Source organism: Pygoscelis adeliae, unplaced genomic scaffold, assembly GCF_000699105.1.
Source record: "Pygoscelis adeliae isolate BGI_AS28 unplaced genomic scaffold, ASM69910v1 Scaffold207, whole genome shotgun sequence".
Lineage (NCBI taxonomy): Eukaryota > Metazoa > Chordata > Aves > Sphenisciformes > Spheniscidae > Pygoscelis > Pygoscelis adeliae.
This window is the reverse complement of record NW_008825160.1, coordinates 238,226-265,041: the sequence shown is the minus strand read 5'-3', so window position 1 is coordinate 265,041 and position 26,816 is coordinate 238,226. Positions and strand designations below refer to the sequence as shown.

At 44.6% G+C, this 26,816-nt stretch overlaps 1 protein-coding gene across 1 annotated transcript in view; it reads right to left on the bottom strand.

Annotated features, from left to right (window-relative positions):
* Positions 1-26,816, bottom strand: part of SFMBT2 (Scm-like with four mbt domains 2) — a 101,995-nt gene that overhangs the window by 11,853 nt on the left and 63,326 nt on the right. The window contains exons 9-15 of the mRNA XM_009328674.1: positions 24,596-24,678; positions 20,925-21,051; positions 14,449-14,562; positions 13,105-13,147; positions 12,459-12,529; positions 10,767-10,906; positions 3,107-3,216 (exon numbers count right to left, since the gene is read on the bottom strand). Coding sequence (XP_009326949.1) covers positions 3,107-3,216; positions 10,767-10,906; positions 12,459-12,529; positions 13,105-13,147; positions 14,449-14,562; positions 20,925-21,051; positions 24,596-24,678 — 688 coding nt within the window. The remainder of the gene's footprint in view (positions 1-3,106; positions 3,217-10,766; positions 10,907-12,458; positions 12,530-13,104; positions 13,148-14,448; positions 14,563-20,924; positions 21,052-24,595; positions 24,679-26,816) is intronic.

Below are 26,816 nucleotides of genomic sequence, written 5' to 3'. Positions count from 1 at the left end.
ACTGGGAAGCCAAATCTAGATGTAGGCACTGAACTTAATGCATCTGTAAGAGTTGGATGCCTACAGCTTCGACTGGCCCTCATGGGAATTCAGAAGATCAGGCCTGACATTTCTAACTCATCATCACCAATAAATCAGGTTTGACTATTTCCACAGAGAGCCAGCAGCGCTGATGGGAAGCGACTGCCATCACGCATTGCAGACACATCTCTTCGGACAACCTGAACTGTTTATCTTCTTTGCAAGGCTAGTGTAATTGATTCTGCGGTGGTCACTCATGACAGCAGAGTAAACTAAATGCAGGTTGCCCTAGGACTGAGATAATGCTTTCCTGGCAGTGCATGATTTGGCATTTGGGCCAGTGGGAAAAACAACCTTCTCTTCACCATCCTCCTCCCTCCCCTTTGCTCTACCCTAATGCAGCCGTCACCGCAAACAAACAACGTTGTCAAGATCCAGGGAGTTGTCAGTTTACATCAGAAGGAAGGTGGTGACACAACATGTCACATTACAGCACAGATGCTCCAGCTGGCTGTAGAGCTGTCATCATTAGCAGCAAGACACCATGGGGAGCTGGTGTGGCTGGAAGTCGGTGCAGACAGACGTTTGCTCGTTACGGGTCTCTGTTTAAGATTCTGGAGCACAACTGACTGTCATACCTGACGTAACGTGTCACGTGCTATTTGTACATCCCAGGGTATCTGATTTCACGAGCATATTTTCTTTTCTGCTTCTGCACAACCAAACGCAATCAAAACCCCGGTATGCTTCTTGATGAAGCAGCTCAAGCAAACTCAGGAAGGAAAAAAGAAAGAAGTCCTAGGGTAGCCAAGCAGTCTTAGAGCGTGTCAACCCTTTGTCACCCACTCTTAGAAGTACTCAACCTACCCGCAGGCAAGCTGGTATGACCAGCCAGCACTGCTCTGTGAACAGAGCTCCAGCCTCAGAAGCCAGATAGCTACAGCAACAAGGTGCTGTCCAGCCCCATGAGCTCTGTCTCCTCAGGAGCCAGAGGACAATGCCACAATGAATGAGAATACACTTCTATGCTTAGCAGTCACTCCAAAACATGCTGTCCCAGCTCCAAGCCTGTAATGACCCATTCTGGGGCTTGATAAAGTTGAAAGATGCTGCTTGACTCGCTGAAGAGCTGAGATTGCTGCCTCCTGCAGTAGCCATCATACAGGAACACATACACAGCCTGTGACTGGCTGACCGACATAAAATACAAAACCTCCTTGCTGGAAAGCATTGGTGAACTTTTAGCTGGCAGGCTATGTGGATATACGGTCTATCCCAGCAGGCTGGCTGCCCTGCTAAATAGATGAGAGGAGGAAACAGACACAGGAAAGAAATGGGTAGAAGCGTCATGGGGGAAGGTAACGGAGATGGAAGTGCTCATTACAGTATGATTAGCACATCAGGCAACAGTGAGGGAGGGTAAGTGGTTGATGTGATATGGATGAGTGACAATCTCTAGCGGCCCATGTACTCATAACTGAGTTGGTCTTCCTGGTGTAAGCACACCTGGAGTCAGCAAGCTGCCCGGGGTCTCAGTGGATTGGATATGGGCTGTAGACATAGCTGATTATCAAGGACAAGACATCCCTGCACTTGATGGTCAGTTAAACGTTTTCCAGGCTGTCTCCCATTAGAAATAACGATTGCAGCAGCCTCAAGAACTAGACACTGCTGCTTCTGCACGAGGCGGATCCCCACACTCAAATGAGAAATCCCAACAAAGTCCTATTTTGGATACTGCTAATAGGAAAACTGCCTGTAAGCTCAAGACTTTGCAGGATAGGACATTAAGATATGGCATTAAAACTTGATTTCACAACTGCTAAGTACCTGTAAGAATGTATTATCTGATATTTGCTAGTACAAGGTGTGGGAGACTGGAATCAATGAAAACCAGGTCACGGACGATGACTTATTTTTGATGAAAATCTGCATGCGCAAGGATGACTTTTAGATTTCCACCCACAAAATTTCAATTGACAAACTCAAAAACACAACTTTCCACATGGGTGAAAGAAGCAAATTAAAAATAGGATTTTCTAGTAGCTTTTCATTTCTAATCGCAATCCTCCTTTAGAAAGGCAGTTTCCAAGTATGCAAAATAAAAGGTTCTCAATTCTCTCCCTCAACCACAGCACACATGAGCTTTCTGCAATATCTGCACGGCCAAAAATCAAATACAATAGCAATCAATAATGCCATCTTTAACAGCCAATCTTTTCAAATAACCAAGAGAAAATTGCTTTTATTTGAAAAGGAGTAACAGAGTACAGTACAAAGGGTGAGATTCACAGCATTTAACTTCAGTATTCGAAAGTCAAGGTGACCAAGTTAGTCAATGGAAAGAGCTGTCTTCGAAGAACTATTTGTTGACATCCTTTTCGAAGTGGGAAGAATTGCTCTTTGAAGGGACTCTGGAGAGAGCTTAGGTGAGACTCCCCTCTTTCAGAGGGACAATGGCTGTTGAAATACATCCTAAGTGTAGTGTCCATTACATAAAGACATAAATAAGTAAGTTTTAAAGTTGGAAGGGGAAACTGAGTATTTGCTAGATACACCATTTTCTTAAGTGTTGTTTAGATGAGAATTGAAGCATGTATTCTAGAAAGGCCTCAAATCTTGATCTTAATCCCAGATCCCCTACTTAAAAATGTGTCCCTGCTATTTTGTTTGCACTTTTTTTTGTGCCATTCATTCTCGCCAGGTTTTTCTGCATTGGAGTGACAGGCTCTATATTAAAAGCAGTAATACTCCTACGTTTAGAAAGCCAGGAATTGAATTAATTCAATAATAGCCAAGCTTATAGGAACAGCTTATCATAAAACTCAGGACTTCACTGACTAAACATGGCATTTTTCATCAAAATCTGGATGGCTGCTTGGAGAAAGACAATAGAAATGAACCATTGAGGTGAATATTTCATTTCTTAAGTTGCTATAGAATGAGTCAAATAATTCAATGAAGCAAAACGGTAATTAGAAAAGTAAAACTCTCACAATAGAAAAATTCTTTTGTTCTCTCCCCCCGCCAAGTCAGTTCCATTTTTGAAGTCTCACAAATAAAAGACCACATGCTGAAGACTTACTTTGCTTTAAGTGTTTCCTCTTGGAAATTCCACTGAGGGTCTTCCACTAGCTGCAGTTCTCGTAAAACACTCCCTGGCTTGTAAGCTGCATTGATCACCATGCTGAGAACCTATTGAGAGACAAAACCGACAACACTGATGGGTTGTAGTCCTTGACCACATTGAATATGTCCCCAGGTGCTGCATAGGCAGGATCAGCTTACAGGTGCCAACTTAGGTTCAAGGCTGCACAGGGTAAGTGCTAGGTGCAATGAGAAGAGGTCCCAGATTGGATCAACGTGCCAAACATACTGTAGATGACACATCGATCTGATATGGCGACTGCATTAAATGCTGCTAGCTAGCCTCAAAGATCTCCTGTTAATCAGTATTTTTCTTTGAGATAGACCCTCTCACCCAAAGCAGATTCCACTCCCTGCATTCATACTGGCTCAATTTAATAAAAAATGAAAATACTTCTGATGGCTCAACCAGGTACAAACTCATGTGTACCGTTTGCAATATGACCTAGTCAGTTTTTCATCAAAATCTGGATGGCTGCTTGGAGAAAGACAATAGAAATGAACCATTGAGGTGGACAGTGTGTTCAGTGTGAACACACTGAACACTAAAGGGGAAATTCATATACTTCAGGTCAGCAATATGCTTAAGCATCCGAGTGCTGCGTGCCTTGACTGTATTAACAGAATTTTAATGAAATCTACACAAAAAGAGTTTGCAGGAGGTGTGCCTGAAACCCAGTGTGTGTCCACTCTGTACAACAAAACACGAGTGCCAATCCATTTAATGCAAAGTCTCTGAGAATAAAAATGATTCTTACTATTGGCTCAGGGAATCCAAGCTTTAATAGTCTACACTTGGCCTAAGGAGATAAATACAAGAAAAACAAATCTCTGAACAGCACCAGACCATGTGTTGGAACACTCTGCATTGCATGTACGTGAATGACTCCATAGTAAGTCTGGATTGGTTTTGATGTAATTTAGCTCTTTACCTAATGCCTGTTCTTCATTCTCTCGGGGCCTGCAAATAAGTTCAGTACGATGAGCTTTAAGTTTCCCCAGCACCCATGAACGTGGTTCATCAGAAATGAAAAACTGACTAGGTCATATTGCAAAGAGCACTATGTTTACGTATTGGGGTTTTTTCCTGTTTTTTTAATCCAGCAATCTGAGGTTTTTCTAGTATTTTGAAAACCTCATAGGATGAACTATTTTCAGGCAAGGCAGACACCCAATGCTGCACAGTACCACGTAAAATGGCAGTGGTTTGAGTTGTCTGGCTACGTTATTTACTAGAAGCAAAATTTGATTTATCATTGGGCCCTTGGAAACATTACTCGAGCCGCTCTACAAAAAAAGTGCAATTAGAGACACCTAAAGCAATGCCTAATAATAGCACTAATGTCTTATGCAGCGCTGATCATCTGTACATCTCAAAGCACTCTAGGAGGAAGGGCAGGAGCACACTCCCTATCTCACACAAGGGGAAACTACAACACAGATTTACCCACAGCTCTCCAGCTGGTTCCCATCTCATCACACAACCCGCTATACTAGTTACTAAGCCATACTGATTCACAAGAGAACAAAAGAAAGCTTCTGAGTGAGTCCATCCAGTTGCTCATCCCCATTTTTTCTTGCTTGCTACTCACCGTACAAACTGATGGGGCACTGGTCTCTAACACACAGACACTGAGATACGATGCAGGGAAGCCAAAGGTGGGTTTTCAAAAAACATCACGTGCCTGGGTAGCTCCCACGCTCATTCACAACTCACCAGATGTGTTCCCCTCCTGATCAGCACATCCAGGGAGTTATTTAATGCCTACGCAGGAGCTTGTTGGGAAAGCTCTCCTTCAGCACACTTCTATACCCACCCTGCTTGCCAGTGGGAAAGCCGGGAGCAGAAAGCAAGCGTCTCTTGCTGACCGATTCCCACAAACAGTGCTGCCCTGCTCCTTTATCAGGACGATAGTGTTTATGAGTTGTCAGAACAGTTAGGAAACGAGCAAGAAAAGAAAGCCTGACCCTGCAAATAACAGCGTGGCCCTGTCTGGGCATTATCCCAGACACCTAATCAACTCCAGCCCTGCAAAGACACCCACAATACCAGGACTTTTCTCAAAGCTGGCTTGTCATCAGCAGGACTTTGTAAACTTCTAAATTCAGTTCAAAAAAGAGTGCTTTGTAAGAACAATCATTTCCCTTTAAGGGAATAAAAACGTTTATTTAAAAAGCTTTGGCTTTTACTCTTCTCGTATCTCAAATAAGTCACTGAGTTTGGCATTATACCCTACAGCAGGAGTCCACCACTATGTTAACGGTGTTATCTTCCAACAACATTACCGCTTCATATTACACACTATTGAACACTAGGGAGAAAAAAGAACACTTTGTTTCTTGTGGAAAAATTAATTGTGATTAAAGCAAAAATAGTGACGAAACCTAGACCAGTTTCCAAATTTCAAGTTTCCAACTTTCTCTGGAGATGGAAATTCACTTCATCCACAACAGACTGATCAAATTTTGATCTGATTCACTAAATTCCCTTTGGCTGGAGTGTGACCAGTCTGAGATTTTGGTAGTTTATTTTCAGCCCTCTCCATCAGGAATGGTTTGGGTGCCTTGGAGAGGAGGGGTGGATTAGACAACACCAGCCTTTGCTGCTAAAAATCTGTGAGGTTTTATTTTGATACTGCTAACCTTTGGATTTTCAGAGTCAAGTAGGTTGGAGTCACATCAGTGAGCATGAGCACACAAGCACCACCACAAGACTCTACCCAACCTTATAAGCACCTGACATCTTAGCTATAAAGTTTTCCATGTCACAGATTTTCAAATGCACAAGGGCCCTTTTCTGAGCATGTCTAGACAGGCCTGATACCACTGGGCACCTTTCTTCCCATCATAGCTTTTTGGTATTCATACATTTCCCATCTCTCCACCCCTCTTCAGTAATGGTCCCAACCCTGGATGAAGCTTTCTCAGGAGGTATCAGTGACAAGGTACAGTTCAAAACACCATTACACCTCTTCTGCTGTTCAAGATCAGCATCCTTGTGAGGAGAAACTAAATTTCCCTCCTCTGAGATGTGAGCCCACATCTCCTACCTAACAGCAGAGACCCTAACTCCCAGGCTAGCCTCAGGGAGGACAATAAAAAGTTATTTTATTTTCCTTGGAATAATGATGTGTCTGTGGGACAGAGAGAGAAGGGAAAAAAAGAGTTCTTTGGGATTCTTTCGTTAGATGATCAAGCATCTAAAAGTGCGCTTTTGCCATAGTCAAGGTTGTAGCACTTAAGTGTTGACATGCTTATGACAGGCCATGACATTTCAAAAATACAGATGGCCAAATCCTAAGTTGGAGGAACCATTACAGATGAGCTGAAGTCCACAGAGCAGTCTTGAAGAGGATGTTAGTGAACCCTCTTGCAGAAATGCAGTTTATATCCTTCCAGACTATAGAAGGTTTCTGCCATTCCAACACCATATCTGATCACTAATGATAATGCTATCAGCCTGGCTCAATCATACACCTAAGGCTCAGTAAAGTCTACTTAATTTTCTGAGCACCATGACTTAATTATGCAAATTGCTCCTAAGAAGTCATGCTGTGCTCCAAAAAATTCAAGTTGCAGCGTACAATAGCCTTCCTTCACCAATGCTGGCTGATTTCTCCTGTTTGCATCAGTTGGACAGTCACGTTACCTTTAAGTCCATTTTCTTTTTAAATAGAGAAAGAGCAAAGTGCCTTAAAAATATTAAGAGCAGTAAGCAATGAGGCTAATTAATCTTTACAGCATATTTCCCTAAGATATGGTGGGTTATAGATCATCTGAAGTCTTAAAAAGACATCTCATTTTGTTTTACAGTGTTGCCATGGTAAGTTGTTGGCATAGATGGAAGAACTGTTCAGAAGTATTTTTTAGATATTCTGATCCAAGAACTAAATCTAAAGCTGAAAATGTGTTTATTTTAATTTAACTTAAAGTTAGCATTTACTACATATCTTAGCTACTATACAGTCACTATTTTTCAGCCCAGATGCAGTTGTTGGATGGCAATAGTTGATGTCTCCACTGTATTTAGCTCCAAGTTTCAACTTCTTTTCCAAACAAGTATCTCAGGAATGAGATAAGCTTTGCAACTGATGTTAAACAACAGGCATTACCACCTCACTTGCCTCTTGGGGTGAAAGAAACCACAATAAACCACTGGTGTCAGCAGAGACTTGTGCTGGCACCAGGAGTAATGAAGAGCCGGGCTTTAAAAATAAGTTTGGCACTAGATAGCACAAGAGTTACTTGTCACTCACCTGAGGCTTTGTATGGATGTAAGGATACACGCACACAAACACATGCAGAATTAAAATCAGTACTTTTGATCATATTACCAAATCAGCTGCAATTGCTCTCAAGATTTTGCTGGGAAATCTTGCTCAAGGGCTGCCATTCTGGAAGACACCTTAGTAGTTTCCTCCCTGCAGAGCTCACAACCTCTGAATCCAACACTAGGACAAAGCAACTGGGCAGAACTCAGGGGGATGCAGTAACAATGCAGAACTCGGCAGAAATGCCTGTTCTGCTGGAAAAGAGGTGCTGCACAAAAGCAAACCTATCCGTGCTGCTTCCCTCCTGACACCTCAGGTGAGAACAGCCCAGACTACTCAAATGGAAGGAGATGTTCCTACTCCACATTATATGGGTGTCTCCTAACCTTGTTTAATCCAGAGCCACGCAGTACTGACCCACAGCTACCTCGCTGTTAGCGTGCAGGCTGGTAGCACCAGATTGTTTGGAGCCAGATCCCAGATGCTGCTTCACTGCATCAGTGATGGAGGTAAGGAAGGACGAGACCTTGGGGGAAAAGAGGGCTGAGGAGCATCATGAACTACAGTTGTGCTGCACTTTTTGTTACATCCCTCATGACTGAGTGTGGAGGAAGGTAGAGGACGGGGAGCTACTCCCTCAGCACCCAGCCAGGACCAAGGTCTCCCATCACCTGGTGCTAGCGGGGAGAGGACATCTGCTCTCTTCTTGCTTTAGAGGTAATCCAAGCCAGCGAATGGGGTAGGAGTTGGCTGTTCAGCTGTTTTTAGTCTGGAGCTTCCACCAGTGCCAAACACCGCAACATCTCCACCACGGAGACTGCTGCCCACTGTGAACGGGCTTGCAACTGGCACAGATTTTTAACCAGAGTGTCTCTAAAGGCAGTGAGTTATGGCTGGAGACCAGGGTGATTTAAAAAGCTCTCGCCAGACAGCTACTGACTCCGTTTTTCCTTCGTAGCTGTTGTTTTGAGTTGTCTTTCCCACCCTCCCCTGTGTATTGCCAAAGTAAAGCCCATGTATAATTTATCTATTCCAGACAAGTTATGCTGATGCATAATTTACAACGGCCTGCAATTTTCCTATATAGTGAGAGAGAGATAATTATAATGCATTTGCATTCTCGGGGCCACATCATCAGCGGGTGTAAAGCGAGACAAAGGCATCAAGCTCAGCACCGAGACGGGGTTCAGAGGGATGAGGACCCTTGTGCGCTCTTCAGCTGTGCAAAGCCTTGTGGCTGTGGTCTTGGGCTGGAGGAGGCATCTCCTGCACTGTTCTCACCACTCAGCTCTGCAGTCCTTTTGGGTGCTCTGGCAGCTGCCACAGATCTTCATCTCGATGCAGGGATGTCTTCTTTGTCACTTCTTGCCTCCTCCATGTGCTGGGTACCCCTATCCTCCCCACTGCCCATGGTTCTCTGAGCTGCTGACACCTCTCTTGTCTTGGCAGCAGCTGACAGGAACCAGGTGTATCTCCCCTACAGCAACACCCTGAATGTCTTCTCTTCACCCTTTTTAGAATTTGGACCTGGTCCCCGTGGCCAGAATGAGCTTGAATTTATCTGCAAAATAACACTGACCAACTCTGGGCCATTTCCATTGTCCTGCTCCTTGGGAAGTCATTCATGTCTCCAAAAGCAAGATGCCCATGTCTCATTGACACTGCTATTTGCTCCTTCAGCAAGCAAGTCTGTAAGGAGGCAGGGCAAGAGAAAATAGCCTTTCTGTAGAAAACTCAGGTTGTTTTCCACAGTTGGTAACTGGTCCCATTCTTGAGGAATTTGGAGAAACTGGTGTTAGTCTATGCAGCAAAGCCCTAAGATACTAGGGGAGGACCTGGCAGAAGCTTTGCACTGCTTATGTTTTCAAAATCCAAATTCCAGGAGGAAAGGAAGAAGAAACATTAGCATAAGTATTGACTGTGCATGCCTCATGTTTCCCCCATGTTGCTTTTTCATTGCCTGTTTTTCAAGTAGCAGCAGATTGCTAACGCTCCCCATCAGCAAGCTGCTATGGACTTGCTTTCAAATTTGGCAGTTGTCAACTTTTGCTCTGCAACCACTTTATCCTGCTTTCTGCTGAGGGCTGTCTTTGACTGCTTCTTTGACACCCAAGTCTCCCACCTGCACAGGCAGCTGGTTTACGGGGCTCTCTTCACGGCCCAGCTTTCAACCATGTGAGACAACCAGCAGTGCTGGTGTGCATAAGGCAGTGCACGTAGGTGATGAGGAAGTGAATGCGGACACGGAAGGCACTCTACAGTACAGTACAGACGTGTTTTCAAAAGTGGTGGGTGATTTGGGAGGAACCTCACCTTTCAGGCATTTCTGTTAAGGGATGGGATTCATCTCATTTCAGACAACTGCAAACTTCCTGAGCTGGGCATTGACGGTCTTGCAAATACATCAGATAAAATGGAGACCTAGAAGTTCCCATGCTTTTTCACCAAGGGCAGCGGGAGCTCAGATATGTCCCTGCATCCCCATCAAGTGGGATTCATATAGGTACAGATCAGAAAGCTGGAGGATCTGGATTTCTAGAAGATCCAGGTCAAACTGAAATGGTGTCTAAGGCACCAATGGCACCCTACTTATCCAACAGCACCATCTTGCTGTCCTCTCCCACCTGTAGTCATCTTTCTTGTCATCTGTATATGGACTGTAATGTGTGGAAAATATTTATGCATTCTTTTCAGACAAGCTAGCTTTTCCCTGAGGTCAACAGCAAGAGCTCAACACTCTGGATTTGGCCCAAAGCAAGCACTGATTCCATCAGCACAAAGTGAACAGATGGTGGTGCTCTGCCATCCTTGCTGCATGGGATTAACCCATCCACATTCAGCAAGATCTGGGTAGGCCACAGCTTCCACTCAGCACATTGCACGCACCCCTGCTTGGCCTTCTGTCCTGTTCACTTTGGATCCTGATGGTTTGGGCCCCATCGGACCATGGTCACACATACAAAGGTGTCACCCACACTGAATCTGCTGGCCCAACAGCATCGTGCATGCTGAGAAACAGGTTGATGACAACAACCACAGAGGTCCTGTTTGGGGACGGCTCCGGTCAGAACATGAATTCTCTTGCACACAGTTAGATGAAACTTGCTCCCAGTCAACGGAACTTCCCACGTTTCAAAAATGTCACCTCTCCCATCAAAACCCGCAATGCATATACCTACCCTCTCTTCCCAGCTTGCAGTTTTGACTTATGGAAACCACTACAGAGCTCCAGGACAATTTTAGGTGCCTTCTTTTCAAATTCTGGGCCTGGCAACCCATGACCCATGCTTTCCCCTGAAATCCCCCCAAAAGATAGCTGAGCCGTACCTCTTTGAGGACCAGCACACACTTGCCAGGCCCGACAGACTGAGGTAGCTCTGCTATTCTGCCTTTGTTTAAATATGGACCTGAGAAGCAGCGGTGGTTGATGTAGAGCTGGGGGCAGCAGTATCTCCCATTGATGGTGCCTGCAAGGAGAAAGTAGCATTGATGTGCGTGTAGCACTTTTGTACAATAAATCAAGGGCCCTTCTTCTTCCTCCTAGATGTGGGAAGGAGGGGAGAAGAGTAAATGAGGCACAAAGAAGTCTTCCCTGGGATAGGAGGTAGAGAAGCCTCTGCTACTCAAATCCATCCGACACAGTAAAAGCAATTGCTTTTAATAGCAACTGATTTGGCTGCACACCCTACCAAAAGGAGAATCGGGAAAGGACTTCATTCATAACGTGACCCAAGGCTCTTCCATAACTCGCATCGCAGATGGACACGAGCGACTCAGTTGCAACTTGCCCGAAAGGGAACGTATTAGCTGCCTCTCACAGATACTGAATTGGCTCAGGGAGAAAATTCAGGCGGAGGGCTCCACAAACCCCTGTTCATCTGCTGTCCAACCCAGTAAGCACTGAGGTGCCATTCCCCTGACCCAACGTGGGTCTACAGAGTAGTTTTCTTTGTCTGAGCTAATTACTCTGGGGTCCTTTATAGCCCATAGAGAGAAGTGAGTACTTCTAGATGCGGTTCATGTGCTATCCAAGTGGTAATCCACTTTTTGGTTATCATACCCAAAAAGAGCTTGTTTCTCCCCATTTGATTGTAACAGGGCCCTGGGATGTTGGCTCAGATGCCAACACATGCCCTGCAGTCTGCTGAAATAAAGTGCATTAAATCCTGCCCCTCCTGCTGAGTCTATGCAATTAACTGGATTAATACTGCACTCTCAGAGCCTCTTGCCATCGTTAAAGAGGAGAGAAGGGGAGACCTTATCGCACTCTACAACTGCCTGAAAGGAGGTTGTAGCGAGGTGGGGGTCGGTCTCTTCTCCCAAGTAACAGGTGATGGGACGAGAGGAAATGGCCTCAAGTTGTGCCAGGGGAGGTTTAGATTGGATATTAGGAAAAATTTCTTCATCGAAAGGGTTGTCAAGCATTGGAATAGGCTGCCCAGGGGAGTGGTGGAGTCATCATCCCTGGAGGTATTTAAAAGACATGTAGATGTGGTGCTTAGGGACATGGTTTAGTGGTGGACTTGGCAGGGCTACGTTAACTGTTGGACTTGATGATCTTAAAGGTCTTTTCCAACCTAAACGGTTCTATGATTCTATGAAAATGTGCCTTTAGCAGAAGTAGCAGCCATGCCACGCAGTCATGATGCTAACACAGGGACACGTTAAGTCCTGGTGTAAGCAATTTCATTGATGTCAATTAAAAAGTCACATCCATCTCCACCAGGGCTTCATTAGCCTGGCCCTAACATCGTTAGCTGAAATGGGCAAGCTGCAGGGGAACTCCAATAACCCCAGCAAGACACGACGTTCACACACGGAGGACCAGACCCTCACATGCTGTACTTCAGAGACTCCTCGCACTGTTGGTGGGTCCACACCACCTCACACCCCCTGAGGATGTGGTTCCATCTCCCCCCCCGTACGACACACTCACTCCCTTTTTGGAGTGTGTCGTCCCCCTCCATGCAGGCAATGGGTCCTTGAAATAAGGATCCTGCTGGTGCCGAGCAGCCTTACCTGTTGTGTCTGGCTGAGGAACCGGGCAGAGGTCATGAGGTATTTTCTCAACAGGCACTGTGGATGGTAACCTGTTAAACAGCAATTCGGTGTATTTAATAGTGTCAGACAGGGCAAAGGGGCAGAATCAGCCTTCAAGGCTGGACCAAGAGATACACCAGGACCTGCATGGACCGAGAAATGGAGATACCTCAAATGCAACCCCGCTTCCACACAGTTTATCATAGCCCAGGGCCTGCACATTGAAGAAGCAGCAGCCAGATCCACCACTCCTCCAAAAATATACTCTGGTCTGTGACCTTTAGCCTTTCAGGCTGCAAATATTCACACTTAGGTCCCTTAAATTCTAGTTCCTAGAACCTGCAAGGACTAGATGGGGAAATGCCCTCCTGGAACATGTCCATCTTCCATAAGCATCCCTTACTGGCCATCAGACTGGCTACACAATCCCAGCTAGTAAAATATTTCTATTGCAAAGACTTTCTTATATGTTCACAAATATTTTAGATTTAAAGGAACCCCCTTGCCGACTCTGCTGCAGTATCTGGGCAGTAGTTAGCAAAGTCACTCAGCTGCTGTGTATTATCTCCCCTGGAAGACCTGATGCATCCTTGTAAAAATATCACCTTAAATAACAAAAACTTACTGCTTTTCTGGTTGCACAACTGCAATTCTTCTCTTCCTTCGCACTGCAAAAATGAAGCAAGGAAGGAAAAAATAGTTTTGTACCCTTCTGTCCTATAAAGTATACCCATAACGCATAAAAAGCTGTATAAATGCACTGACTATAAAATGACTTCTAACACAATGAAATGGTACTTAACTACTATCGCCATCTTTTCTTGGTATTTTTTAAGTAAGTCACTACATCATTAAAACCTACTTTAAAGATGTAATAATATATTTAATCTTTCCTCTGGAATGCTAATATCGTGTTTTATGGGATCAGTATAAAAAAAAATTAAAATAAAAACACAAATATTTTTCCATACAGAAACACATATGGATAAGATTACATTTTACAAGCATGATTACCTCCAGCATAATTTATCCCTAGCTATAAATTGCGATAAGGCTGCATAATGTTGCTATAGCAGTATTCTCCCAAATTAGGCCCCGGCTGCCTGATTTTTAACTTAAGCATATTTAACTCTTCAAAAGGGTTGACACATTTTAGAATTTGCCTTTCAGATGTTAATTAATATAAACAGCGAGGCTAATTTTTCATCTGGTGGCTTGAGATCAGGGTTGGATAGTTTCTGTGAGGAACAGGAGAAGAACACCAAGCCACTGAGCACTCATGAACTGCCTTCAAATGCAAATGGAAGGGAAAGAAATTGGTCTTAATACGCACTGGAGGCAGGACAAAACACTACGGGCTTAATTGTGCCAGGAGAGATTTAAATTAAACACTAGGGAAATCTCTGAGCTGTTAAGGGCAGTGAAATAACAGGATAGATACCCTGGGAAGGGGTAGAAACTCCATCACAGGAGGCCAGCAAACATTTCTCAGTTTAGATGGAGAAGATCCTGCTTTGGAGATGGAGCACCAGATGGCCTCTTTGTATCCATTCCACCCCATATTTTATTGGGTTTTTTCCTGATTTGAGATCCCATGTCCCTAATTCACTCAGCTGCCTGAGTGAACTTGGCTCAGCGCAACAAAACTTGGTCTCACTCCGACAACCCCATCGCAAACCCACATGCCACACTGTGCAATCCCAAACCATGTAACAGCCTTTCCCAGTGCAAACAATCCCATTTTTAGAGGGACGGATCACACAGACAACTACAAATTGCATAATATCAGTGCTGTGGAGTCTGGTCACTAATTAGATTTATTACTATTTATTACAGTGCACTTACAGCCTGGTTACTAGTCTGCTAGTTAGGTTGGTAGTTTCAAGAATTGGATTACAGACACAAGACAAACTCTCTGATAAATCTGTTGATGTAATATCTATGCTGCTTGAGGTTTCCATGTACTTACAAACAGCTTTGTGTGGTGGAGTTAGGTTATAAGCATTCGCTTCACACCAGCCAACGGGGAAAATGTCCATAGACTCTACATCAACTATGTACTCTGGAGAGGGCATCTGTAAACCTATAAACACAAATTTATAATGTAATTTAGACATGGGAATACCGAGCTCAGAGCCATTCGAGCATTCATCATGAACCAAGGGAAGTAAATGATGGAACACGTAAAAATAAATCTGCTTCCTTGCATCAAAATCAGGCATCATTTCACCTTCAATTTTGCACAGACAGCAATGATAAGGCTGTTGCATTTACAGTGCAATGTGATTCCAGAGAAAGCCCCCATTAAGAGCACTCTAAGGGTGCACAGTGAAGCAGCCAAAAGCCAGTAAGGTTAAACATGCATGACCTTCCCCAACGAGACAGCCTGATTGCCCCCTTGTTTTTTTGGTAGAGTTGCACAGGCAAGTTAGCGGAACTTGCTGGGTGCTTGTTCTTACTGCTAAGAGAGTGCACATGGGCTGTAACAGGATGGTAGGTGATGGGCCTTTATGGCCCAACGCCCCCCTGAAGCTTTTTCATGTAGTTCTGCCCTCGAGTCACTGTTTTTAAGGGTGAGCGATGACCACTCTTCTGTCTAGAGATGCCATGAATTCTCTTAGGGCTCCTCACCGCACATGAAACATGAGCTGATCGTCCAACAAGGGAGAGGCAGTATAAAAAGCCCAAGTGGGACAGATGCTCTAAGATCTCTGGCATAATACTGACTCCAAAACCGCACTGAAAATCTCTGCTTAAAGCAAATCTCTTCCAGCTTGGTTATCCCGTCTCCTTTAGAAGACACTCTCCTGTCTTGGTTTATGTGGGTCGCACTCAAAGCCCATCGCAGCAAATGGAAATACTCCTGCTGGCTTTGAGTCCTTTTGAAAACAACTCTGGGTCCTGAGTCAAGACACCATTTAATTACTCCAATTGAAGCCCGTCTGCGCTGGCACAGCTGAGCCAGCAACTTCACCCCCCTCTGCCATTTCTACCCTACGACCTAAAGCTCCAGCACCAGCATGAGATGATCTCCTAATAAAAGAGACCAAAGAACCAGCAGCTTCCCCTGCAGCATCCTCGCCTTTGCATCTGTTACAGCATCTTTGCCTCCTGCTTAATGCAGCAGTGTTTGACTGTGCACAGCCAGATGACTACGGGGAACTTCCCACTAATGAACGTTCATCAAGGGCTTGCAGTGTAATTGAAACAGTAATTGAACTTTGTAATGGGAATGGCATCGAGGCCGAGACGCAGCATTTGGATCAATCTTGTCTCTAGTAATAAACTTGCCACGCTTTGAAAGCGTGTGGTTGTATCAACACCCAAAGGAAGCAGGAAAGTAAGTGCCAGTGCTCACACTGCTGGAGTAAATAATTAAAAAACATGAAATCATGATGTCTGCATAGATTCATGGATGTCTTCGTGGTATTCCTTTGAGCACTGCACTGTGTTCACACATGATACATTGAAGATACGGTCTCTATTTCACTGGCGTATGGGGAAGGGAAGAGGATGGGATGAAGGCACACGATACAGGACACAACCTGCTCGTATGAGCAGCTGAGCCTCAATGCGAGGTCTCAGCAGCTGGCATTCCCTGCAAAACCATTTCCCTCCACGAGAAAATACCAAGAGGTCACTGCTCAGTTTGAACTTGATGACAGCTGCACTTTCCAGCGGGCAAAACATTTTTGCCTAACGCCACAAATCCAGCCAAGGAACTGATGTGAGAGCTGCTGAGGTCAGTGGCAAGACATGCATGAAGTGATCAAGCCACGGATCAAGCCCTAAACAGAGCAAGAGATCAACACAGTCCCCACTGAAAGTTCACCAGATCTAGGAAAAGCCATTATTTTCATTACTGTAACTGTTCTACACTGTTATTCTGACCCAATAAACAGACCAAATGTACTTTCCTGCTTGCAAACAACAATAGATGTGACAGGAAAATTTTGTTTTTAAAGTTTACAGCTGCGCTGATGAGCAAGGAAGCACCATAATGTCTGTTTTCCTGGAACACCGCTATTCCTCCTGTAAGACATATTCACAGCTACTCTGTCCTCCCTGGCACTGCTTCTTCCCTCTGGCAATTGATAACCCTGCCTTCCACTTCCGACATCTTACCGCTTCGTTTGGCCTCACTCATATAAGTGGAAAACAGCTTGTTTGAGACTCATTAGTTTTATTTGCTGCGTTTTATGCTGCCATCTTCTCAGACTAAGAAATGTCCGTAAGACTTGATGGAAAAGAAGAGAACAGGGAGATTGGAAATCGGGTGAGGAAAACTTCCATCTCCTGCTACAAATCTTGGGCAGAATAGAGCAGCAACTCTGGAAAACTCTCCAAGGGAAAATTATGGAAAACCTCCCTGGAGAAGTGATTAACAAAAGGGTTTTCCTCAAATTCCTAGGCTGTGCAGAGAGTGTACATTATTACTTGTATAAATTCACACCAGAAATCTTCAGCTTTAAAATCTAAAATGAACCAGTAAAAATTAACAATGCAGATGATGAGTAATAAAGTAGCAGAAAGTGATGGGATGCGCACAGCCTCGGATCAGCCCTATGCTTTTCCACCACGGGGGAACGATACTGCTGTTCATTAAATGCTCGCCCTGAAGTCTACAGAGTTTTGCTACTGTACAAAGCGTGATTTATTAAACAACGTTCCCTCATGTCTAACTCGACGCTGCTTAACTACTGCATCCTGTTTTATGGCTGCAGTTTGGGCTGTCAAACAGCGAAACTGGGAGGGCAACAATGAAAGCTTCAGACGCGCCCATGATAAATGGTGGGACCCAAGGCCTTCAGCGATGGGCTCCCATGGTCGTTGGGGAGTCTTGCTGCTACCAGAATATAAATAATCAGTTAGAAACAATAGTGTCTTAATGGAGTCAAAAAAACATGCCACAGTTCAAGCTGCATTTATTTTACAACTCTGCAAGCAGGGTTTTGGGTTTTTTTTTAATGTCTAGTTTTAGTGCAACTGTGCATACTGTAGTCATGTATTTCAACAGCAGCAAAGACTTCTTTTTATTTTTGCAGTCTTTTGCATCTTTTCCTTTTACTACAGATCGTTCTATTCCTGGTATTGAGATATAAAACAAGCGTAAAGCATCCATATATCAGAACTCAAGACAAGGATGCACACAGGTTTTTTTATGACAAGTTGTAAAAAAAAAAAACCTTTAAGAAATTAAAAGAGTAAAAGGCAGGGAGAGATGAGGGAGGGGAGCAAGGTGGGAGCGTGTGGCCCTCTCCCTGCCTCTATCCAGGGTCTCGGAGAACTAGTTGATTTAAAGACCCAAGAAACAGCGCTTCCTATTCGCTATAATGGGCAAAAGCTTAGTGAAGACGGAGTCCCTTTGAAAGTATTACAACTTAGGGGGAAAAAAAAAAAAAAGAAAGAAAAATTCCCAAACCCCGTAAGATCTTCACATAAAAGTGAAGGCACTTGGCCATTTAGGAAGGGGAGTTGCCAAAATGGGTCAGATTCCTTGACCAGATGGGTGTAAATTCGACAACAGCCTTAGTGAGAACTGAATTTCAAACAAGCATTGATACCAGCTCTTTAACAAAAATATTTGCCCTGTGTCCAGACCAGGCTGCAGATGAGTTTTAGCTACCTCAAGTCAGAAGGCAACCAATGATCTCAGATGAAAAAAACAAAACTCGCCATTGCACACAGCTCTACCAAAAGCAAAGATGGAAAGTTGTATCTGCTCTGTACACTGGAGATAATCACAGAGGAGACAAACCGCCTGGGGTGACAGCTGTATGTCAGGGATGGAGAAGGATGGCAACCCAGCTCTTCTACATCTCCCACCTCTGCTGCATTTGGACACACGCCTGAAGCTCTGCTCTCCCCAGATCTTAGCCAGCCCAAACCATGAGGCTTAGCAGCAAACGAGAAGCACAAATGATTTGGCCTGCCAAGCTTTAGGTCAGGAGGAATCTCTCTTCAGGTAGCAACTGAGTTATAAATCTCTGAGAATGGGATTTATCTCGGAGGCATCGGGAAAGCCTTGTCTATCATATAATGCTACTTTTGTAGAGCTAAACACCACAGAACATCTGCCTTTCTTATATTTTAGAGCAAGCTGCTAGCACAGATGAGGTACTCTGGGTTACCTGACAATGTTTTTACTAACTTTAAGGGCTTTGATTAGAGACCTTTCCTCTTGTGCAAATTGCACTGCACATTGGCAGATGCTGAAATACTTCTTGGGTTATTATAATCAATGCAGCACAATGCTGAAGGTGATGTGCCAGGTGATGATGAAGCAATACAGTTAGTATCAATCTGGCTTCCACTGTCTTCCAGCCCCAAAACACTGAGAGCTGAGCATCTTGCAGAGGAGGGAAGGTGACTTTTTGTGCAGATCAGGCTTGAGACTTCATCTCACATGGCAACTCTGCAAGAACCCCCTGTCGCGACCCCTGTTCCTCTGTCCTTTCTGGAAATCATGTACTGCACTATGGTTTGTTCTCCCATTAACCCCTTCCTAGCTGTTTCACCCTGGAAGGGCCAAAATAAACTTGCATTAATCTCTGAGAATGAGGGTTCACACTGCTTTTGCAGAAACAATCTTGACGGCAGCCTGGATTTAATGCACTTCAGGAGAATTACTCGTGAGCCACCATACTGACCCCACAGGCCATCAGAGAAGACATGGGTGACTCCTTTCCTCCCTCCCACCTCCTGCTACAGAGCTCCCACGGAGCAAGCAGGTGTCGCTGACTTTAGCAAAGGAAAGACTTGCTCTGTTTCCTTTTGATTCTGCTCTTGCAGGACAACCCTGCAACCTGGAGCCCAGCACAAGCTTCGTTTCTCCCCATCCCTTCTTCCTGTTAGGAGACTGGGATAGCAACAACATGCGTTACTCCCCGAGCGGCAGAATATGACTGCGCCTTGCTTTCCTCCCAGCTCACTGAGAGAACACGGCATTGTATTTCCTGGGGTTGTACATAGCAAGTGTTTAAGAGATGCTGCTCTCTCATCAGCCCAATCTCTCAGGGATGCCTTGAAACATCTAGTGGCATCTATCAGAAATGAATAAGCAGAGCTGCACAGTATCTACCTGCCAGCATGTGATTGCAGGCAAAGGGGTGGAGGCATTTCAACATCATGTCTCCCTGAGCCATGATGGTAGCTTAACCAAATGCATTTTATTTTGTAAATGGAAGGATTCCAGCAAGATGTTGATTTTTGACTGTGTCAGGGCTGGCAGCACAAGGGACGGCACGTCTGCCTTATGCATTCATCAAGAGACAGAAGCACAGATCTTACAGAGGTTGGTGATGAGCAGGACTAGGGGCCACCAGAAACGCCTTTGATATTTTCATGGTTCTCCAGAAGAAAGCAAAGCAGCATATTACATTTGTAGTTGATGCTGACCCAATTACTATTGATTTTCAGTGGGAAACTGAAACTCTTGTATTCATTATAGATGAAACCAGTAGCTTCAAACAACAGTGTGTTACCTTGATGGGTAAAAATTAAACTATGTTGTGACAATGATGCATGCTACAACAACTTTATGGTTTATCACAGTGCCCATCAAAACACTTAAATGAGCATGGCTTTCTGCTCTCGGTGACTTTACAAATAACACTTTTTAAAGCAATAATAAGAAGAATCCCTGTGTTGTTCTAAATTACACTTACTTAAGAAGTCCTTGCCCAGATGAACTGAGAAGAAAGTCCCGAGAGCAAAACCACATTAAAAATTAGCTCATCTGTACCTCATTTCAAGAAAAGGTAGAAATGGAAGTTTTGATACAGTATTATGCTCTGCTAGTTTTTCAGCACTCTCCTAATACTGCTTGTACAGTGGTGGTGTTCTCCATGGGATGATGGCTTTCCAAAATCTGTATCATAGAGTTACTGCCTGCAAGAGCTCTCTTAGATCAACAAAGGAAATGATACAATCACAGAGAATAGGGATGCGAGCATGCAATGACCATAGTGAGGAGCAGCATATATTGCAGAAGTTTCATAGACCTAGGTGAAAAAAAAGGAGTGAAAGGAAGGAATGAGGTTGCAGGGGGACAGGAGATCCCATAAGAGCCTGTTGGAAATCACAGTGGAAGTCTCAGCCGCACGAGTGAGGCAAACATCCATTCCCAGGACGGGGGGGTTGGACTAGATGACCTTTAGAGGTCCCTTTCAACCCAAACTATTCTATGATTCTGTGATGGCAGTGAGAAGGTTTCTATCGTCAATGGAGACCATGCTGATAGAGTCCACATGGACGGGAGGGTGGAAGGTCTTGTGGCTCCCTCGTGGAGAGAGCAGGGGAAGATAATTCTTAATAACTTATTATTGGTCAATGTGTATAAAAAGCAAAGGCTGGAGAAAGCACTATTGTGCAGAGGATGAAGGACAAAATTAAAAGAGCACTTGAGTGAACCACACAAACACAAAAAGCCTTTACAGCACATACCTTCAAGGTGAAGCCACATTAACCGTCCTTTAACTGAGGTGATAGAAGCGACACATATCTCCGCAGGGTTCCTCGGGTTCACTGCCTCCAGCTTCATGTTCTTAGTAAAGCCACGGCTGAAGGATGTCTGAAAGAGTCAAGGACCAACACTGAAGCATGGCACTGCATGACTTTAATTAGGCTGTCCACTGGGAAGCATAGATTTAGCGTGGTTTGCTTTTCACTGGAAGTGCAGGATACACTGAAGAACACAAAGGCATCCAGATTCAAAATGGAGCTTCCCTGGACACCCATATGAAAAAACAATGACGGCAATAAATCAGGAAGCGATGTATTTCATGGTTTACTCCAATCCATCTCAGAGACTGGGAGGAGGTTACTCCACACCAGCTCCAAGTCTATTTGAATGCTTGCTAGTGATGCATTTGCTGGCCACTGTTTGTCACGAGATACTACACAGAGGGTTCCCATATCTGCTGCGCTTAAGCATCTCTCACCTTGCTAGGAGAAACCTTGTAAAGCAAATAACCCATCTTGCCTGAGACCAGAGAAACTTCTTCACACATTTAGCTGCCCAGGCTGACGCTGGAGAAAGTTGAGTAACCTATTCAAGTATGTTTTTCTTCATGGAGTATTTTAAGCTCAATGTACAAGGTCCTTCTCTGTAGACTTCGGGTACATAAGTTCATCAGTGGCAGGTGGGTGTAGATGGAGCCAGTTGTGTTTACTGCTACAGCAGTACCTCTGTACGCTTAAATACAGCACCAAAGAAACAGGTCTTTCACAGGTTATCTGAGGTCCCCACTGCCCTCCCACTCTTCTCCAGTGAAGGCAAAGCCAGGCCAGATATTACAGCAATAATCCCCAAATGAGTGGTCATCACCCCAAATAAGAAACACAGGACCAAAATGTGGGGCCATGAGCTTGCGAGAATGCAGCGTCCCCCATTGTACTACGAGTTTGGGAGCCTGAGAGAAGCTGCAATTCAAATCGTTCAGGTTAAGACTGCTGTAGGCTAATGCCTTGGCAAACTGCTTCAGTCTGAGGTTGGCCTGGCCACGTGGCAGCAGCAGGCTGCTGACCAGTCCCTCCTACTCCTGCCAGAGCCAGAATGGCTCAGTCCTAACGTAACAAACCACAGCTCCTGTTTGTAGCCATGGCAGGTGATCCCAAGTGCAGAGGGACCCCAAGACCCTACAACCCTCTCCAAAAGCTTCCCTACAAGCCAAGCCTCAAGCTACTCTTCACCTACTTTCATCCTTGCCCTCTGTCCCTTCCAGTGTCCTCTCTCCCTTCGTTTAAGGTCAGGCACTTCCCAATATCTCCCCCACCACTATCCCTGAAAAGACACACTAATGCAATACCTGTGGCCATGCCATGGCTTCCTTTCCTTGCATTTTCCTCCCCTCTGTCCCACCTGTTCTGCAGCACATCAGCTCTGAGTGCTTGCATCTCTCTGTTTGCGCACAGTAGCACAAAAAGGTTCCCCCTCTTGGCTGAGATTGTGACTAATAATAATTAGGATGGGTAATAATTGTCACTGACTCAAAACGACACCAATCCCTCATCCAGCAACCCCATGTGAGTAACTGGAAGCCAGGCTCAAATTCAACCCTTCTGCTATTTGTACAGCACCTAGGACCATGGGCACTTCACCTTGAACAATCACCGGGAGCTCTTTGTGAGACTAAAATCTTTTGGATTTGGTCTTTTTTTCATCAAGAGGCCTTCCAAGAATGTGCTGCTCGTCTCAAACATTGCTTGGACTATCAGAAGGCTTGCTCAGCACACAGATCAGCTTCACCCTGTAAAAGCTGCGCCAATGGCCAGGACTTCAGAAAAGCAGGGTGAGTTTGTTTAAATGCCTTTTATGTTGCCTAACAAGGAAACATCATTTATCATCACACCAGCTCCTTTCATTGCAGTTCGGTGCTGGAGGCTAATTTATACAGAATCAATGGCAAAACAGTTAGCTGGGAGTTTATTTTACTAAGCATTTGGTCATGTCAATCCATTTCATAACTGCCTCTCCTTGTTAAATATCCCCCCCGGGGAAACAGCTACAGCATATCCACTTCCAGCACCACGTCTGGCTGCACTAGGTGGAAGATGTGCTTGCAATACAGCTTCGCTTCTGTCAAAGAGCCGCTCACAGCCACAAAACAAACGGACCGACCTGCCAGGGAGGTTGCACAAGCGGCAACAGCGAGATTACATCTCTCTGCAGAGAACTATTATCGAGAGTGAAAGAATAACAGACACATGTTCATCTGATGAATGTTTCCTTAAAAAAATGAAAAAAAAAAGTGCTTAGACCTGATTTAACCTTTGGAGGATATTATGCAGAGATTATTCTCAAGGCTTCCAGTGCTGAGAGCATAGATCCATTACTCGACAAAACGAAAAGAGATAGAAAGAAAAGGGAGGGGTGCTTGCAGAAAAGAAGAAATGTGACAACTGTCCCACTCTATTGGTGTGACACAGCATTGTCCAGCTTCCCTCAGCACTTCCAGAAATCTTCGCTTAGAGTCCCCTTGAGGGTTTTGCATAGGATGGCACAATAAATGGGGCAAAGAACTCCTAACTCTGATTTGATTCCCAGGTCAAACTCTGTTGATGATACAGGTCTTCTGAATTCATCAACAGAAAGTATTCAAATTCATCAATTCACCATCAAAGGTCTGTTCCAAGCGAGGCTGCCCTTGGGCCACCACAGATGAGGAAAGGCCATGCAAAAACATGCCTGGTGTCTCGTGAGACTGTCTCCGTTCTGCTTTTCATAAACACTCTGTCCCCGAGTCTCATGACTTCTGAGTACAGTGAAAGGCTATGTAACTCCTCGAGCAACCTGCTTGTCCACCGTTCACAACAACACTTTATTTTGCAAACCCTTCTGTGCTCATTTTAGGTACCACCACATTTTTGGTTATTGACGGGATCTCAACTTCCATCAGTTGATGGGAGCATAAAGAAGAGCACCAGGCTATTGCAAAAGGCAGAAGGGTGCATCTGCCTTTCACCAAGTGATGAATACCTGTCAGATCAAGCCACGCCAGACTGTCATTGCCAGAAAACATCCTGCAAAAGACTATTTCCAAAGCTCTGAATCTTGATGGCCTCCAGCGTAATGATGTGCTGCTCGCTCTCACATCACTGTTGCTGTATCAAGGAAGCACATGAACTGTCCCAAAGACCAGAGTATCCATGCTGGTTAATCACTCTTCTCACACTCTGAGCTCAACAGCTTCAACCTTAGCTTTTAAACGCATCTGGTTCGGTTAAATGTATCCCCCTGGGAACCAGAGAAAGCTCCCAAAATGTGAAAAGGGCCAGATGATATCATGCAATTTTGTTACCTAGTTTATTTTTTTTAATAGCACTTGAATCACTTGTAATGGTCAGTTGAGCTCCTTCTTGTGCTAGGTGCTGTACAAAATCAGAGACAAGATGAAGAGCAGGAAATCTAAATGAATTGGATAAAGACAAGAGTAAGATAACATTTTTTTCTCTTTTAGGGATGGAGACCTGAAACACTTCTCCAGCTTCCTTCCTAAGACAGACTCATGGTGGTCTGTGGAAACCTCCCAAAGCCTTGCTGCAGCTTTTCTGTGCAAGCTATTTTGTTTCACGTGGATCGACAGGAGTGACACGAAGGCAAAAAGGGAACTCACGTTTCTAAAGCACAGGTGAGGCGCTGCCTCCGCTCCACACTGCTTCTGGTAGTCTGCCCAGTCAAAGTCCTGGCCAGAGTAACCTGCAGGATGACAAAACAGAAAGTGTCATTAGCCATCACTTCACACCAGAGAGAGCACGAAATGGGCCCCAAGCAGACGACCGTTTGCGTTTCAGCATCCCATCCCGCCTCAGTGAACTGCGCAGTATCAGCAGGCAGGTTCTCTGGATGCCTGTTTATACACCATGAGAGCCAATGCCAACACTTCTCCAGCCCCCACGCACACACTTTCTGCATTTCGCTTTGAAAACTCCAGGTCTTCATTAAAAAGTAATAAAACGTATTTATTTTCCCTTTCCTGTGAGCATCTTCCAGGCTTTAATAAACCCATAACTACTGAGAAGTGCTACTGTCCCCAGTTTCCAGGTGGGGCTAGTCATGGACTTCTTTTTCCTTCCTTTAGCTATCTAAAAGATGGGGTTATGGAGCTGGACATCAAGGGTCCCTCAGCAGTGGACAGGGAGAGGACCAGCACAATCAGAAGCTGACCCACCCTCTCTTTTGAAGCATGGAGAGAAATTCTCCTCTCTCTTCATTGGTATGGGTGTATCCTCCATGACTGACTTTCCAGCAGCTCAGCGTATGTGAGCTGAATCCCATCACAGTAAGCATGTCATCCAAGATTGTATAGAAATCTGGTGCAGAGCAGGAAAATGAACGCAGACTTCCCAGCTCCCAGACTAAAGTCTCAGCAACTAGATGATCCCTTCAGCCTCTGCTTCCAGGAAAAAAAGGGAAGCAACACTGATTTATATGAGCATCTCTCAAACAGTCCCATCACAGAGAGACAAAACAGACCTCTGCTCATCCATTCTTCTCACCTGGCTATTTAAGCAATAAACTCTTGGGACAGAGAGGGGGTTTTTTATTTCCTTTTGGGTTGGTTTTTTTTTGTCTGCTTCTTAGTCTGTATTTTCACAGTGCTTGAAACCAATGAGTGCTAATCCTGTCCAGGGCCCTGTGACGATACTGTCAATACTCTAATAACATTATTGCAGAACTACTCTCACTGGGAAGTTTCAGGAGTCACCTAAAAGCCAAATTCTCCCCTCAATCTCCCTGCTTGGCATCTCGGCCTGGCCTCATTTCACAGAACATCCCTTAACGCCTTTTTCATTGATAGTCAAAAAGGGACACTCAAGATCAGATGGGAATGAATCATTTATGACAGTCAAAATTGTGAAACTTTTTATAGGCAAGAAAGGACTGGAATACTGAGTGGAGTCACCTATCAGTCACCCAGATCCCAAAAAGGAGGTAGAAATTTAAAAAATAAAATCCCAAGCATCCTGCTAAGATGCAAGTATCTGGGATAAGATGAAGTTCTAATCCTAACAATTGCATACATGACAAACAAATTAATGAGATAAAGCCTTGAGCAGAGAGGGTCCTAAAAGATGCCTGTCTCTGTGGGGCAACAAAGCGCTTAATAATTGGAAAGCTAGAAATAAACACGCACAGAGAAGTAAAAAAGGGTAATTACTTATAGAGAATGTTCATTTTTCATAGGAAAAAAAATATCCTTGCACTGTTTTTTAACAACCAATTTCCACAACAGTATTTTCTTTCTGCTTCTTCTCCATGTTCTTTTCGCTCTCCAGTTACTTGTTTGCCAGATACTTTTCAGCTTCATATAATTACATGGAAAACAGGAGGAGAAGTGCACATCACGTCAGAAAGGGATTCATCTGATCGCATACAGATTTTTGCAGTGGAGACGCCTATAGCTGTGCCTGTCACCCTGGGTTCCCCAAAGACCCAACGGAGAAACAGGCAGATCTAGGGGTGATCTGTCTGTCCTCCTGCAGAAGGAGCAGAATTGCCCTGTGAAAGTCCTTCTTGCTCACCATTGACTCTGGAAGCAGCTAGGGTGATGGGCTCAGGTGGGGACAGCCACAGCTGTCTACATTAAATCACTTGGGGTCCACCCAGCTGCCAGAGCACGTTGCCTTCAGGGACCCAAAAACCTGCCCACACCCTGCACGTTCTCTCACCTCCGATTTAAACCCCTCGTGGACGGGTTTTGAATCTTAATTGCGAGCTACACAGAATTTTGGCAGAGTGGATGGAAAAGGCACATTGACAAGGTTTCAGTGAGGTATAAAAACTTGACTGTGTTGTCACCATACAACCACCTGTTGGCTTGGCCCTGCACCACT